This window comes from Hemicordylus capensis, chromosome 4 (assembly GCF_027244095.1).
Source record: "Hemicordylus capensis ecotype Gifberg chromosome 4, rHemCap1.1.pri, whole genome shotgun sequence".
NCBI lineage: Eukaryota > Metazoa > Chordata > Lepidosauria > Squamata > Cordylidae > Hemicordylus > Hemicordylus capensis.
In genome coordinates, this window is record NC_069660.1 from 215,456,131 (window position 1) to 215,471,737 (window position 15,607).

The following is a 15,607-nucleotide window of genomic DNA, read 5'->3' on the forward strand; positions in this document are numbered from 1 at the left end:
TGGGTGTGTGTGTGTGTGTGTGTGTGTGTGTGTGTGTGTGTGTGCGCGCGCGCGCGCTTTCAAGTGTTTGCCTTTCAGGCAGATCCCTTTTAACACCTGGGAAAGTAAGGCTTCAAGCTGGTGACTTTCTCATGGCCATGAAGTGTGCCATGGCTAAGCAGGGATCTGAACCCACTCCTGTCAACTGTCACACACATTATACACTGAATCAATCACACTGGCCCACTCAGATCCATTGGCACTTACTGCACCTTGGATGACTGTAATTTAGGATAATCTGACCTTTTCCTTGATGGCCCTTCTTCAAAATCTGAAGAACCAATATCATTGCTAGTCGAGGACACTTGCGATGCATCGTCCTTCTCATTCTCTAGCTGTTCAGACCCCGGTCGTAATCCTTTAGACTGGCCATTACTAAGGAGCCCTGTAATTAAAGACAAAATGGAGGACTGTAAACAAAAACTGTTAAGAGGACTAGCAGTAAATTCATTCCAAGATATACAAAAGGCACATAAACAAATTCACATTAGCACCAAGAATCCTTTCCTATTGCCTTCGAAGACATAACTGTTGAAAATATAGACTAATCTAATTTAATGGTTCAAAGAATATATTTTAAGTGAACCAACTATATTACTAAAGAAACATAATACTTTGCCCTTATATAGCATTTTTCCTAAGCACTTATTTCAGCAATCCTTTTTATTTATATATTTCAGCTACCTTTCCCCAACCCTTTATCTCCACATTCCAGATAAGCTTGATGAAGACCAGCATTTAGTGAGTTCAGTGCCAAGGTGAGATTTTAATCAAAGACTTTCTGGTTCATGGCTTACCCTCTTAGGACCAAACTAGATATAATGGGAATAGCCATTTTTGTTCTCAGTGTAGGAACATAGGGACCTTTCTTATATCAAGTCAGACGATCGGTCCATCTAGCTCAGTATTGTCTACACAGACTGGCAGCAGCTTCTCCAAGGTTGCAGGCAGGAATCTCTGTTTTGAAGATGCCATGGAGGGAACTTGGAACCTTCTGCATGCAAGCATGCAGGTGCTTTCCCCAGAGCAGCACCATCCCCTAAGGGGAATATCTTTCAGTGCTCATATGTAGTCTCCCATTCAAATGCAAACCAGGGCAGACTCTGCTTAGCAAAGGGGACAATTCATGCTTTTTACCACAAGACTAGCTCTTCTCCCTTTCCATTTATGGTGTAAGGCTAGGGGTTTTATTTTAACATGAAAAGGGGACAGAGAGGTGAGGGGAGCTGAACCATCCTGCACTCCATCCCTTCAAACATTTCTCAATATTTATTTATTTTATTTCATTTATTTTTTACATTTATTTCCCACTCTTCCTTCAAGGAGCCCAGAGCGGTGTACTACATACTTGAGTTTCTCCTCACAACAACCCTGTAAAGTAGGTTAGCCTGAGAGAGAAGTGACTGGCCCAGAGTCACCCAGCTAGTATCATGGCTAAGTGGGGATTTGAACTCGAGTCTCTCTGGTCCTAGTCCAGCACTCTAACCACTACACCACGCTGGCTCTTTGTCTATCCTTGCAGGAAATTGTGTGTTGAAGAAGTGCACAGTTATGGAATTATAGGTCTCTAAGACTCTGCATAAGAGGTTCAAGTTACTACAGACTACAGAAAATGGTTATTGTACCCCACACTATAAACCAATTATTTGTAATAAAATCTATATTTCACATTACATTTTAGTCATTGTGAAATACATTTCTGGGTTTTCAAAAAAATGGGACTTAGTTGGGTCTATTTACAGTTAAATAAACTAATCACCTAAAGATGGATGCTTAAGTATTTTGATAGCCAGATTTTACCAAACAGAATTTTAAAAACTGTCCAACATGTGTTGTTTTTACCAGCCCTCACATAATAGGCCCTCATATAAAAATAGATAGAGCCCAATCATAAAATAAGTCAGTCAGGTGACAACCATAGTAATGCTAAGCACACGCGCGCACACAAACACATTACAGAACAAGGTTAAAATTAATCCCTTTTTTCGCCACCTTGCACAGGAAAAACAAGAGTAAGATTTGACCCAAGACTTGCTTCTGGTGAACAGCAGTTAAATACCAGTTCACTAAGCCACACTATATCATTAAACATTTACAGACATATTAAACCTGTGGCAGACATTGCACCAAATATCTTTTTTTAAAAGCAATATGCTCCATGTTTAATATTTAACTAAGAATTTTTAAAGATCTAACAGCCGTGGGAATTTCAATCATATCTTGGATAATATCACCCTGTTTTCCACATTCTCAAAACACTCTTCAAGGGTGTGTGTTAGTAAAGGGTTTCTCCTTAACCACCTTCATTGTTAACTGTTCTTCTTTCTCCTTTCTGTTCTGCACTCCAAGGTATAAATAGCAGCAGTGGGAAACAGGGACAAGAAGCCCATACATATGACAGAGTTTGTAATATCTTGACAAGTGGTAACACAGGAATACGTTGGGCGTGGGGTACATGGGTGTGCATTTGTATTCCATCCCAACCCCCAACTTCTCTTCCAACTTATGCAGCAAAAGGTACAGTAGACTCTCTTTAAAGTTCGGCCTCTTAATGTTGAATGATTACGCACCTCTCATGTAGTACTAGGCCCACTACATGTTATAATGGCATTGGTCTACTTGTACTAGGTAACTGGCTGATATGTAAGGCAGCTGCTAGGCTTCATCACAAGCATTCTCTACAGTTCTATATCTCAGGGCAATGGCAATTTTCAGTTAGGAAAAAATCAAACTACAGTGTAACAGGCCTTTAATGAAATCTCCTTCATAAGAACCTTCAGTTTTCAATACAACAAATGTATAATTTTTGAAGGGTTTTTGCCAAACGGAAGAGTGAACAAGCCCAAGTATAAGCAGGTCCAAAAATTAAACCTGTGCAGGTCCAAACCAAGGAAGACGGGGGAAGGACGTAGGTCTCTTAATTAATCATTTCCAATTAATTTAGTGCCAATTTTCAATTCTGAGTAAGCACAGAAATCACTGTTTCTTACTCAACTCAGATAGTTTTGAATTTCTGACACTTGTCTAGCAGGGCAACCAGAATCAGAGACTCCATCCCACCACTTTCCTTTCCCACAAAACCTATACTCAAGTCATTGGTTTTAGACGCCAGTGCAGTATATAGTTCTTTTTGAGCCAAAAGCTCATGCATATTGGCTAAAATGTCTCTTTTTTAAAGTCCATAACAAAAATCTTCTAAACACAGAAGCATACATGTCCCTTTTGAGGAAAATAAAGGAAGATTGGTACTTTGGACTGGATGTCTGTCCCCAGTAAAGAGCTGCAAAGCAAAAATAAAAAAACCAAGTTAAGCACAAATCACTGTTTTGATTGCTCCCACTAATCAGACTATGAAGTGGATTCATATGAGGTGGAGGAAACACAAACAAATCAAATTACCATATTTAAAGTCCCTTTCCCTTTCATTAAAGCTCCTTTTACGAAAAAAATTTCCCCAAAATGACATAACGACCACAGAAACATTCACTGCAACTCATTATACTAATGCCTCCCCCCTCCCACTGCCATGGAACAGGACAGTATTTAAAATTGTCTTCAGTGATTCTGAAAAGCATTTCTGTCTTGCTGGATATAAGCCACACATAATACTGAGCTTTTATTATTATTTCTTTTTCACTGCAGCTTGATTTTTTTTAAAAAAAAGTTGATTAAATCTACAGTTTGCAAACTCCAGAGAAGACTAAATCAAGTGTATAATTCGAGACCCTCTAGTTAGTTAGGTAACCATTATGACAGTACTGCACTTATTTTTTTTCAAATGTAATATTTGTTCTGGAGAACAGCCGCACTGAAAGCCCAGCCATGTGAAGTGTATGGAGTCACAAAAATAGTCCTGCTGGCTGTCAACTCACTTGCATTTGGAAAACCATTCTCTTTCTGCTCCAAATTCATACTTGCACTAAGCTAAACAATTTGTCACTAGAAAACAGCTGGGGGTTGCACATTCCTCTCAGAAAAGTGTACACTTACTATTAGTGTTTGCTCCACCTGTTTTTTACCTTCCTAAAGAACCTGTCCAAATGGCACTAAAAGCATGAAAATGCCTTACTTTGGGGTTGTTATACTGCCAAAGGCAACACAGAGGAGCTGTAAGGGCTGAAGCGGCTGGGTAGGCCACTGGAATGCAAGTAGAGGAGAACTCAGCTCGAATTTGACAGGATGCAGCATAGGACCCATTTGAAGGCTTATACAGTAGCGGTGCATGCAGCAAAAAGGGGATTTTGGTCTGTGTGCATTGTGTCTGCGGGTGCACGTTCAGCAGAGCTATCCCGGGTTGTGAGGAGTTTAATTTCTGCTCCTCCTGCATCAAATCAGTCTCCGGAAGTGTTCTGCTGTGATGCTTTTAATGGGTTCTTTGCAAAGAAAATCTCCTGTATTCAGACTGACTTGGACCCCACTATTTCTGCAGAGTCTATGAAGGAGGTGTCCAGCATTCCCTCTTGCAGTATTAGGTTGGATCAGTTTCAATCTGTGACTCCTGAGGATGTGAACAAGCTGCTTGGGGTGGTGCGGCCTGCCACTTGTTCTCTGGATTCTTGCCCAACTTGGCTGCTTCTATCTAGCAGGAAGATTGTTGGAGGTGGCCTAGTCAATATAATAAATGCATCACTGAGGGAAGATAGAGTCCCTCCATGTTTGAAGGAGGCAATGGTCAGACCGCTTCTCAAGAAGCCTTCCCTGGACCCCTTAGCGATGGATAGTTACAGGCCAGTCTCCAATCTCCTTTGGTTGGGCAGGGTGATTGAGAGGGTGGTGGCCCAACAGCTCCGGGAGGTTTTGGAGGAAATTGATTATCTAGACCCATTTCAAACTGGCTTTAGAGCTGGCTATGGGGTTGAGACAGCCTTGGTCGGCCTGATGGTTGACCTTAACCGGGGAATCAACAGAGGGAGTGTGACTCTGCACTAGTTCTTTTGGATCTCTCACCAGCATTCAACACCATCTATCATGGTATCCTTCTGGACTGCCTGGGGGAGTTGGGGATAGGAGACACTACTTTGCAGTAGTTGTGCTCCTATCTCTCGGGTAGATTCCAGATGGTGGAGCTTGGTGGCAGTTGCTCCTCAAAACAGGAGCTACTATATGGAGTCCCCTCAGGGCTCCATTCTGTCACAATGCTTTTTATTATCTACATGAAACCGCTGGGTGAGGTCATCAGGAGATTTGATGGTGGGTGTTAGTATGCTGATGACACCAAAGTCTACTTGTCCTTTTCAATGTTATCATCAGGAAATGGCATTTGTTTCCAAAATGCTTGCCTACAGGCAGTAATGGGCTGGATGATTCATTCATTCATTCATTCATTTATACATTCATTTGATTTCTATACCGCCCTTCCAAAAATGGCTCAGGGAGGTTTACACAAAGAAATAACAAACAAATAAGATGGAACCCTGTCCCCGAAGGACTCACAATCTAAAAGAAACATAAGATAGATACCAGCAACAGTCACTGGAGGTCCTGTGCTGGGGTTGGATAGGGCCAGTTACTCTCCCCCTGCTAAATAAAGAGAATCACCACATTAAAGGTGCCTCTTTACCAAGTTAGCAGGGGATGATAACAAACAAGCTGAATCCAAGCAAGACAGAGGTGCTCATTGTAGGGGTTCAGAATCTGAGGGATGAGTTAGATCTCCCTGTGCACTCCCCCAGAAGGAGCAGGTACGGAGCTTGGGAGTACTCCTGGACCCAGGCCTCACACTGCTATCTCAAGTGGAGGTTATAGCCAGGAGAGCTTTCTATCAGCTTTGGCTGATTCGACATCTGCGTCCATTCCTCGAAGAGGACAACCTCAAAACAGTGGTGCATCAGCTGGTAACCTCCAGGCTTGACTATTGCAATGTGCTCTATGTGGGGCTGCCTTTGTACATAGTTCAGAAACTTCAGTAAGTTCGAAATACAGCAACCAGATTGGTCTCTGGGGCAATATTATGCCTGTTTTGAAACAGTTGCACTTGCTGCCGATATGTTTCCGGGCAAAATACAAAGTGCTGGTTATGTATATATTTAATCCTCGTAGATGTGCCCATCCTGATATGGAGAGGGCGTCCCAGCACTCAGCTGATTGGCTGGGCTGCGGAGGTGCCAGATTGGCTGGGCACCAGTCAGCACTCGGCACCACTCGTGACTCGAGAGTGGTGGGCCATTTGGGGAAGCCGGCAGCAAGGCAGCTGGCCACTTAGGGAAGTGTGCAGCTGGTGGTGGAGGCTGGGTCAGGAGGGGAAGGGGTGGCGGGGCGAAGCCCCAGTGCCCATTGAAGGCTGGATCAGGAGGGGAATGGGGAGGGAGGGCAAGAAGCAAGACTGAGGCAGAAGCCAGTGGGAGGGAGGACAAGAAGAGAGACTGGGGCAGGAAGTGGAGGGAGGGAAGGCAGGAAGAGAGACTGGGGCAGGAGGGCAGGAAGAGAGACTGGGGCAGGAGGTGGGGAGGGAGGACAGGAAGAGAGACTGGGGCAGGAGGTGGGAGAGGGAGGGCAGGAAGAGAGAGACTGGGGCAGGAGGTGGGAGAGGGAGAGCAGGAAGAGAGATGGGGCAGGAGGTGGGGAGGGAGGACAGGAAGAGACTGGGGCAGGAGGTGGGAGAGGGAGGGCAGGAAGAGAGAGACTGGGGCAGGAGGCAGGGGTGGGAGGGCAGGAAAAGAGACTGGGGTAGGAGGCAAGGGAGGGAGGGCAGGAAGAGACTGGGGCAGGAGGCAAGGGAGGGAGGGCAGGAAAGACTGGGAAGGAGGCGGAGGGAGGGAGGGCAGGAAGAGAGACTGGGGAAGGAGGGAAGGAGGCGGGGAGAGAGGGCAGGAAGAGAGACTGGGGAAGGAGGCGGAGGGAGGGAGGGCAGGAAGAGAGACTGGGGAAGGAGGGAAGGAGTCAGGGAGGGAGGGCAGGAAGAGAGACTGGGGAAGGAGGAAAGTTGGAGGGGAGAGAGGGCAGGAAGAGAGACTGGGGAAGGAGGAAAGTTGGAGGGGAGAGAGGGCAGGAAGAGAGACTGGGGAAGGAGGCGAAGGGCGGGCGGGCAGGAAGAGACTAGGGAAGGAGGCGGGGAGGGAGGGCGGGAAGAGAGATTGGGGCAGCAGGTGGGGGGAGTGTAGAAGAAACAACCAACCAATCAAATTATCCCAACTAAACCCCTAAAAGTAAGTAAACTACAGCATAGATGCTCTGTGCAGGTTCAACTAGTTACCTTTAAAGCTCTGAACGACTTACGTCCAGGTTCCCTTAGAGAGCTCCTCCTTCTGCATGATCCCCACCACACATTAAGGTCATCTGAGGATGTCCAGTTACCACCTGTATGTCTGGTGGAGACTCAGAGGCAGGCCTTCTCTCTAACTCCTCCTGGGCTGCGGAATGCACTCTGTGCAGAAATCTGTTATTTGAATTCATTATTTGCCTTCAGGAGAGCCCTCTGTTTGGCCTGGCTGTCCAGGGTTTTAAATTAGTTGTAAATATTTTTAACTTGCTGTAACCTGGTCTTCCAGGGTTTTTAAACTGTTTTAAATATTTTAAACTGTTTTATGGTGTTCTATAGTCTATGTTTTTAATTGTTAATTGATTTTAATTGTTTTGTTTTAATGAAAACCGCCTTGAGCCACTTTTGGAAGGGCGGTATAGAAATCAAATGAATGAATGAATGAATGAATGAATGAATGAATGAATGAATAGTCTCCTTTACTATGTTGTCTCTAGAGACTTTTATAACTTGAACCCCTCAGCATTGCCTAACCATAATCTGATTAATGTATGTCTGCAGAATAAGGCTATGCAGAAAGCAGAGACTGGGTCCAGATCTTTCCTGAGCAGAAGGAACTATTATACAGTATCTCCTCCTCTCTACAGCAACCCCCTACACTCTTGAAAAGCAGTTCAAGAATAGGGTAGGATGTGACACAGATGGCCACAATTGCCCCAAATGGGCAAAGCTCAGGCTTTTATTCTAATCATTCATTTATATTTATATATCACTTGATTCGTGTATCTCTAGGCAGTGTACACAATTTTAAAACACAACCAATATAAAACAAAGTAAAAACAATTAAAACAATTTTGCAGAATAAAAAGAATTATAATTAAAAGTCTGAGAAAACAGGTCTATCTTGAGGGTCTTTTAAAAAGCAATCTGAAATGGGAGATGCTCTTGTTTTGAGATGGAGCATATTCCAAAGCCCTGGCACAGCAACAGAGAAGGCCCAGTCCCGTGTTGCCAAAGCAGTCGGTGGCAACCATAATCAGACTTCCACAGATGATCTTAATAGGCGGCAGGGTTCATGACAAAGAAGGTGCTCTCTTACATACCCTGGACACAAGCCATTCAGGCTTTATAGGTAATAACCAGCACTTTGTATTTTGCTCAGAAACTTATTGAAACTTAGCACTTAGCCAGTGCAGATCTTTTAAAATCAGTGTTATATGGTCCCTTTGAGTTGCCCCAGACACTAGTCTGGCTGCCGTGTTCTGCAGCAACCGTAGTTCCCAGATTATGTACAAAGACAGCCCCACCTAGAGTGCATTACAGTAGTCAGTCCTGGAGGTAACCAGCATATGCACCACTGTATTAAGGTCAGAAATAAGCATAGCCGATGTATTAGCCAAAGCTGCTAAAAAGTGCTCCTAGACACTGCCCCAACATGAGAAAGTTTTGGATCCAGAAACACTCCCAAGCTACTTGATTGTTCTTTTTGGAGGAGCGTAACCCCATCCAGAACAGGCAGATCTAAACCATCTCTTGGATCCTGACCCTTCACAATCAGTACCTCCATCTTATTTGGATTTAAATTCCATCCAGTCCATTACCACCTCCAGCAGGCATTTAGGTAAGTTATGTCATGTGGATAAATAGATTTGGGTGTTATCAGCATTTTGATAACACCCTGCACCTAATACCCTGATCTTTCCCAGTAGTTTTAATGTAGATGTTAAAAAACCTTGGAGACAGTGTGGAGCCTTGTGGAACTCCATACATTACTTCTCGCTTTGCAGAGCAACCGCCTCCAAGCGATACCATCTAGAATCTGCTAGAGAGATAGGAATGGAACCACTGTAAACAGATGGAACCAATCCCAACCAGTGTTCCCTCTAAGGTGTGCGTACGTGCATGCATCCGCTCACAGGTTTTTTGATGACCGCTCAGTTAATTTTAGATCCCGCTCAGTTTGAATGAGGAAGACCCCACTCTGAATGCATATGCGCACACACTGTCTTGATACTGCCGCCCAGAACAAAATTCACTATGCACACAGAAGAAAAAAATTAGAGAGAACACTGATCCCAACTCCCTCAAGTGACCCAGAAGGATAACATGGTTGATGGTATTGAAAGTCACCAAGAGATACAAAAGGACCTACAGAGTCACACTCCCTCTATCGATTCCTAATTGGAGATCATCCATCAGGCCGACCAAGGCTGTCTCAACCCCCATAGCTCACCCGAAAACCATGGATCTAGATAATGTGTTTCCTCCAAGACTGCCTGGAGCCGAGAGGCCACCACTGCTCAATCACCTTGCCCAACCATGGAAGATGGCAGGTTTCTTCAAGTAAGGTCTAATAATAGCCTCCTTAAGACAAGGAAGCATCCTACCCTCCCTCAGAGAAGCATCTATACAAATAATTCCCGTAGACAGACCATGCATGGCGGGTTCCAAAGTGTGGAAGGGAGAGTTCCAAACAAGCGGATTGGCTGGGCAGCGGAGGTGGCAGGAGGCCATTGAACAGCTGCCGCACTCCGATGGGCGCCTTCAGGATATGCTTGCCCACTTGCTCACACAGGAAGGAGCCAGCTGAATGGGGGAGACACAGGAGCCCTCAGGTGCTGCTTGGCCGCCCGACGCCAGGGAAGTCAGCAGCAGCCAATGGGGAAAACACAAGCAGGCATGCATCACAGCACCAAGCATTAGGCTGCTCAGGCTTCTGAGAGAGGAGATCTCTGCTAAGGAGACAGACATGGAGGAGAGAGAGAGAGAGATGGAGGAGAGAATGAAAGAAAGAAACAGAGGAGGGGGGGACTCGGGTGGGAGGGGGAAAGACATGGGGCTGGGGGGGACAGGACACAGGAGCCTTCAGGCGTCGTTTGGCTGCCCGACGCCAGGTATCAGGGGAAGGAGGTGGCGGTGGCAGCCAGCGTGGAAAACACAAGCAGGCAAGCTAAAATGGGGGGGGGGGGAGCACAGATGAGAGAGAGAGAAAGAGGGAAAAATGGAGAAGGAAAAAGAGACACAGAGAAGGGGGGGGGGGAGAGGGAGAGATGGAGGAGACAGACACCCCAAAAGAACTACACGCGACCTCACAGCACGAAGCATTAGGCTGCATAGGCTTCTGAGGGAGGACAGGAGGAGAGAATGAGAGAAAGAAAGAAACAGAGGGGAGAAAGAAGGAGCTGGGGCAGGGGGGAGACATGGGGGGTAGCAAATGGGAAAAGAAAGCTGCCAGGCTAAGACTGCCACAGCAGAAAGAGTTGCCCGACTTTGACTTGAAGATTAGGTTATAACTCTTTACCTCATAGTAAGCCCAGAAGCCTGCCTCACAGATACAAAAAAAGAAAAAGAAAAAAAAGAATGCAGACTTCTTCACGGTAAGACCACAACCGCACTGATGCCCTGTGTGGGGCCAGCTAATTTAGATTATTTTCCAGACCCTCTCTGATAGTACAATTACCAGATGAAATGAGCAAAGTTGGGCAAGAGTCAAGAGAACAAGTTGTAGGATACACAGTCCGAAGCAGTTTGTCCACATCCTCAGGAGTCACAAACTGAAAGTGATCCAACTTAAAGCTATAAGAGAAGTTGCTGGAAACCTCCACAGTAGACTCTGCAATAACCATGGAATCCAGTTTGGCCCGAATACAGATATTTTCCCTGCAAAATAGTCATTAAAGATGTCACAGCGAGTGACTGATGGTTCCAAGTCCAAATTCAAGGGTGAGGGGGCAGCCCTCTCACAACCCTAGACAACCCCACTAGACATAATTTTGCAAAAGCAAACCACTTCTTTCCCATCACACTGCCAGAGCATAGATCTCCAATGTGCTCTGTGTTGTGATCTGTCGGATCCACATCATGTTTTTCTCCACTTGAGCTCTAGTCGTCTAAGCTTGCCGTTTCAGCTCATGTAATTCTTCCAAATACCATGGGGCAAGGGGGGACAAATGTCTCCTGGCCCGGAGGGTCATGCTCCAGCAGCTGCCACTGGGCGCTGCTGAGGCATGCGATGTTTTCCACCAAGCTTTTCCCCTGGCTCCCCCCCCAACACACACACGCTTCTCCTCCCAGCCCCTCGCCACTGCTCCATTCCCTGGCCTGGGGCCATACAGGAGCCATCGCTGGAGGGCCTGCCCACCACCGATCTGCCACCACCGGACACTGGCTGGGGTGCCACCACCGGACACCACTGGGCTGCCACCACCGGACACCCAGAGGCCCTGCCCCAATCTGCACTGTCGAGACAGCGCTGCTACAGCCACCCTCCCAAAAGACTCACCGAATGGTGAGTTCAAGCGACGGGGAGGGGAAGGCTTGGGCCCCCTTACATCTGATGTCAGATGCTGGAGGCGTGGCTTAGGGCTGGGGGGGCACACCTCACGTGCACGATGGAAGCCCCTTGCCTAACTTTGTCCCCCAGCCACTAGGAACCTCACTATGCCCATCTACCCTAGTGAGTTTGTTATTCTATTTTTGAACCAGAGCATTGACAGAATCAGTGGCCAAGCCAGAGTTTCTTGGAATCCTATTGGATTCAATAACCTTTCTGAGTGGACCAACCTAACAGGTCCTTCACCCCCGCAGAGGTGGGTTGTGATTGCAAATCCTACCTTAACCAGATGGTGGTCCGTCCACGACAATGGGGAAAGTGACAGGAGTCCCCACCCACTGAACATCACCCTGATCAGAGCAGAAGACCAAATCGAGCGTGTGAGCAGTATCATGCGTAGGTCCAGAGACTAACTGGGATAGGCCCATAGTTGTCATGCTGCTATGACAACCCAGTCCTGAAAGGAACATTAAAGTCACCCACCACCACCAGCCTGGGCAACTCCAATGCCAGCTCCGCAAACAAGATCATTTGCTCAGTTAGGGACTCTGTTGTACAGCGGGCACAGGGGGCTGTTGAAAGGAGGAAGAGTGGTAGAATTCAATTGTGTAAGCTTTCTTCTGCTCACGGAAGAGTATGCTTTATTTCCTCTGACCACCCAAGCTAAAAGGTGATGGATGACAGAGGAAACATAACCAACTTTAAACAAAAACAATTCCTTCCCTACACCATATACGGAAATTTAACAAGAGAGGACAGGAAAAAAAGGACAGATTTTCCTTTTCCCACTGTACAGACCCCACCCACCCTGAGCACTCTTGAGGCTGAAGAGATACTGCACTATTTTGTTGTAGGTTCCGCTCATTCTCCTTGCGAAAGTATAGATGAGTGGTGGGGTTTTTTGTTTGCCTGCTTAAGCAGCACAAGTGAAATGGCCAATACTAACCAGAAGAAGAAGAAGAAAGGGGCAGGAGGGGGGGGAGGAAGTTATCACATCCAGATAACATCCAGAGAATGCTGAGTATGTCAAAAGTGTTAATAGCAACAACTCCATTTGGAAAGAAAGCCGGCATGGAAGCCCCCAAGGAATGGTCCAAAGTAGCACCACACTGTACTGGTGTGTGATAAAAAGTACCCTGTTACATGTTATTGATTCTTGTCATTTCCCCCCAGATTTGTCTACAATTAGAGAATACTCATATCTAATGGGCAGGCCAAAGTGAGACTGGACTTCTAAAAACCTAGCTATGTTCTTTTAGTCTGAGACGTTCTGTTTTGTTTCTAAAATTCTGTGCTGCCTTTCTCCCCAAAAGAAGACACTCAAGATGGTTATTATAAACCATAACCTATCAAAAGCAACATAAAAAATAAAGTACAGTCCAAACTGCAAGCTCTGATTAAATAATAAAACTCTGCTTAAACAATAAAGCCTTCACTGTTTCTCCCTAGAAGGATACAGGGTAGGCTCAAACAAACCTCTTTGGGAAGGAAATGCCATAAATGAGTTGCCAGCTTCCATTGAAAAAAAGGGCTCTAAGCAGGGACGGTGGGGGGATCAAGCAGGTCTAGCAGAGAAAGAAGCCACATGTGATAAAGTTGAAGAAATATTTGAAATGGTGTTTTATAAATAACTTAATGGTTAGTGCTCCCCCCCCACACACATTTCAAGTCTACATTACAAATCTATGAAAAGAGCAGTCACTTTGGTTAAAAATGGCCCACTTTGCAGTAGACAATATAGCAAGACCTATGCAGTAAGCACAGAGATTTCTTGAATCATAAAGAAATAGCGGTATAGCATAGGATGTGGGGGATTTGGAGTGGGGAGAGAATGAACTCTGACTGCTAACAGCTAACCTGTGGGCCCCTCATCAGTGGAACAATCTGACAAAAGGGACACAATGAAAGAGCATTCAAAATAATAGCTAAAAGAAGTTCCTTTGAGGAAGGATATTTTCCCCCAATAAAAGGCTTACTGAAAATCACTACGTATATCCATCAGATGGCCCTGGGAATGCAGGGTTCCTATTCTCTCTCAGAGAATAGAAGAAACACAGTAATGATTTCTGCACACTTCAATTCATCACACTGAGATGAGATAGGAAGAAGGAAATAGACGCACCAATGTTTTCACCTCTGTTATCTACAGTCACAAGGAGCAGGAAAGAGTTACTGCTATGCAGCATTAATACTGAGCAGCATATATAGCCCATCAAATGCTAAGTACATCAAATGACTGAAATAATTGTAACCCAGAGAAATCTTGCCCATAATTATATTAATAACCTTCAACATGGTGCGAATAGCTCATGCCAATTTGTGTTAACACTGGCCAGGCAGCCTGTAGCTCTGTTACTGAATTTAACTGCAGTTGTCTGTGGTGAAATGCTCCATTGTTCTTCCCAAGTACATATTTTCAGATCACAGCTAAACACAGTTTTTAAGAACAGTTTTTACACACATCAGATTGCTGAACTCTAGAGCTTGTATGTGGGGAATATATGCTTTAGTAACCAGTTACACAACATTTGTAGAAATAAATTAGGCTAACCTAACTGCAGTGTAACAATCCCCCCTACAGCCCTGGTTAGCAGCTAGCTTTGCCAGAAGGCCACTTTGAGAAGGCAGTACCCTGTTGCAGATTGAAGTATACTGCTCCAGCACAAAGCAGCTGCTTTCCCCACAGCCGTCTGGGCTGGCAACAAGGGGGAGGGGGCTAGTTGCTCCCTTCAGGGAGTAGATTAGCCCAAAGGCTGTCAGTAGCTGAAGTCTACCTTCAACTAGCTGCATACTGTAGGGGTTCCATCTGACTTCTTTTGGTGGATATTGAACACAGTGGATAATGTTACTTGGAAAATCAACTGGGGAAAGCACAACAATTCCAGCAAACATTACCAATACAAGACATGTTTTCTGAGGGAGTCGAATTGGTTTTTAATGTTTAACTGTTTTTGGCTTTTTTCTCCTGCTGATTTTAAGATTGTCAACCAACTAGAGATCACAGGTTTGGGGCAGTATAAAAAAGTAACAAATAAAAAATGTAACATTCACTACCAAAAGTCACAGGAATAAAAGCTTGGGAAGCAACTTAGTTTCAGCTCTCTGTGTATGCCTATTTATGTGCACATATAAAATAAACTCTCAGAAAGGTAGAGGAGCATCTTTCATTGCCAGAGACGGTTGGGGGAATCTCAGACTTGCATACTTCTTTTTTTGGCCATGCCTTGGAAGCAAGAGGTTGCCGATTCAAATCCCCACTGATATGTTTCCCAGACTATGGGAAACACCTATATTGGGCAGCAGCGATATAGGAAGATGCTGAAAGGCATCATCTTATGCTGCACTGGAGATGGCAATGGTACCCCCCACCCCCAATGTATTCTACCAAAGCAAACCACATGGCTCTGTGGTTGCCAGGAGTCGACACCGACTCGACGGCACAACTTTACTTTATGTGAGAGCAAGCTGTTGCAAATGAAAAGGCAAATTCTTCTGATGCACAGGTAAATTGTCAGAGCTCATGCTGATATAGCAGGGCTGCACAACTATGGCCCTCCAGCAGTTTTTAGACTACAGCTCCCATAATTCCCAGCCACAGAGGCATAAAGTCAGGGATTAGGGGATTTATAGTCCAACATCTGCAGGAGGACCGAAGTTGTGCAGCCCTGTGATACAGTGTACTCTGCGAGCGCACTCTGTGTGTCTGCTTATTGGCTGTATTGGGAATTTGAGCTTTAAGGTGGGGGCTCCCAACCTTGGGTCCCCAGATGCTGCTGGATTACATCATCCTGAAGGCCACTGTAGCTGGGGGACCCGAGGTTTAGGGTATCAGATTATGTTAATCAAAACAGGCCTGGAGATAAATATTATTTATTTGTTACACACACACACACACACACACACACACAGAGAGAGAGAGAGAGTTCACACTGGGCTTCTTGTATTCACCACATGAGTAGCCATTGGTCTTTTCATATGACAAACCATTGGACATTAAATTGATAATCCTAGCACATGCACATGCTCTTCTGCTGCTG

The 15,607-nt window shown here is 45.4% G+C and overlaps 1 protein-coding gene across 1 annotated transcript in view; it reads right to left on the bottom strand.

Annotated features, from left to right (window-relative positions):
* The window catches only part of JARID2 (jumonji and AT-rich interaction domain containing 2), a 307,280-nt gene that overhangs the window by 126,079 nt on the left and 165,594 nt on the right, over positions 1-15,607 (bottom strand). Inside the window, exon 3 of the mRNA XM_053249989.1 lies at positions 283-424. Coding sequence (XP_053105964.1) covers positions 283-424 — 142 coding nt within the window. The remainder of the gene's footprint in view (positions 1-282; positions 425-15,607) is intronic.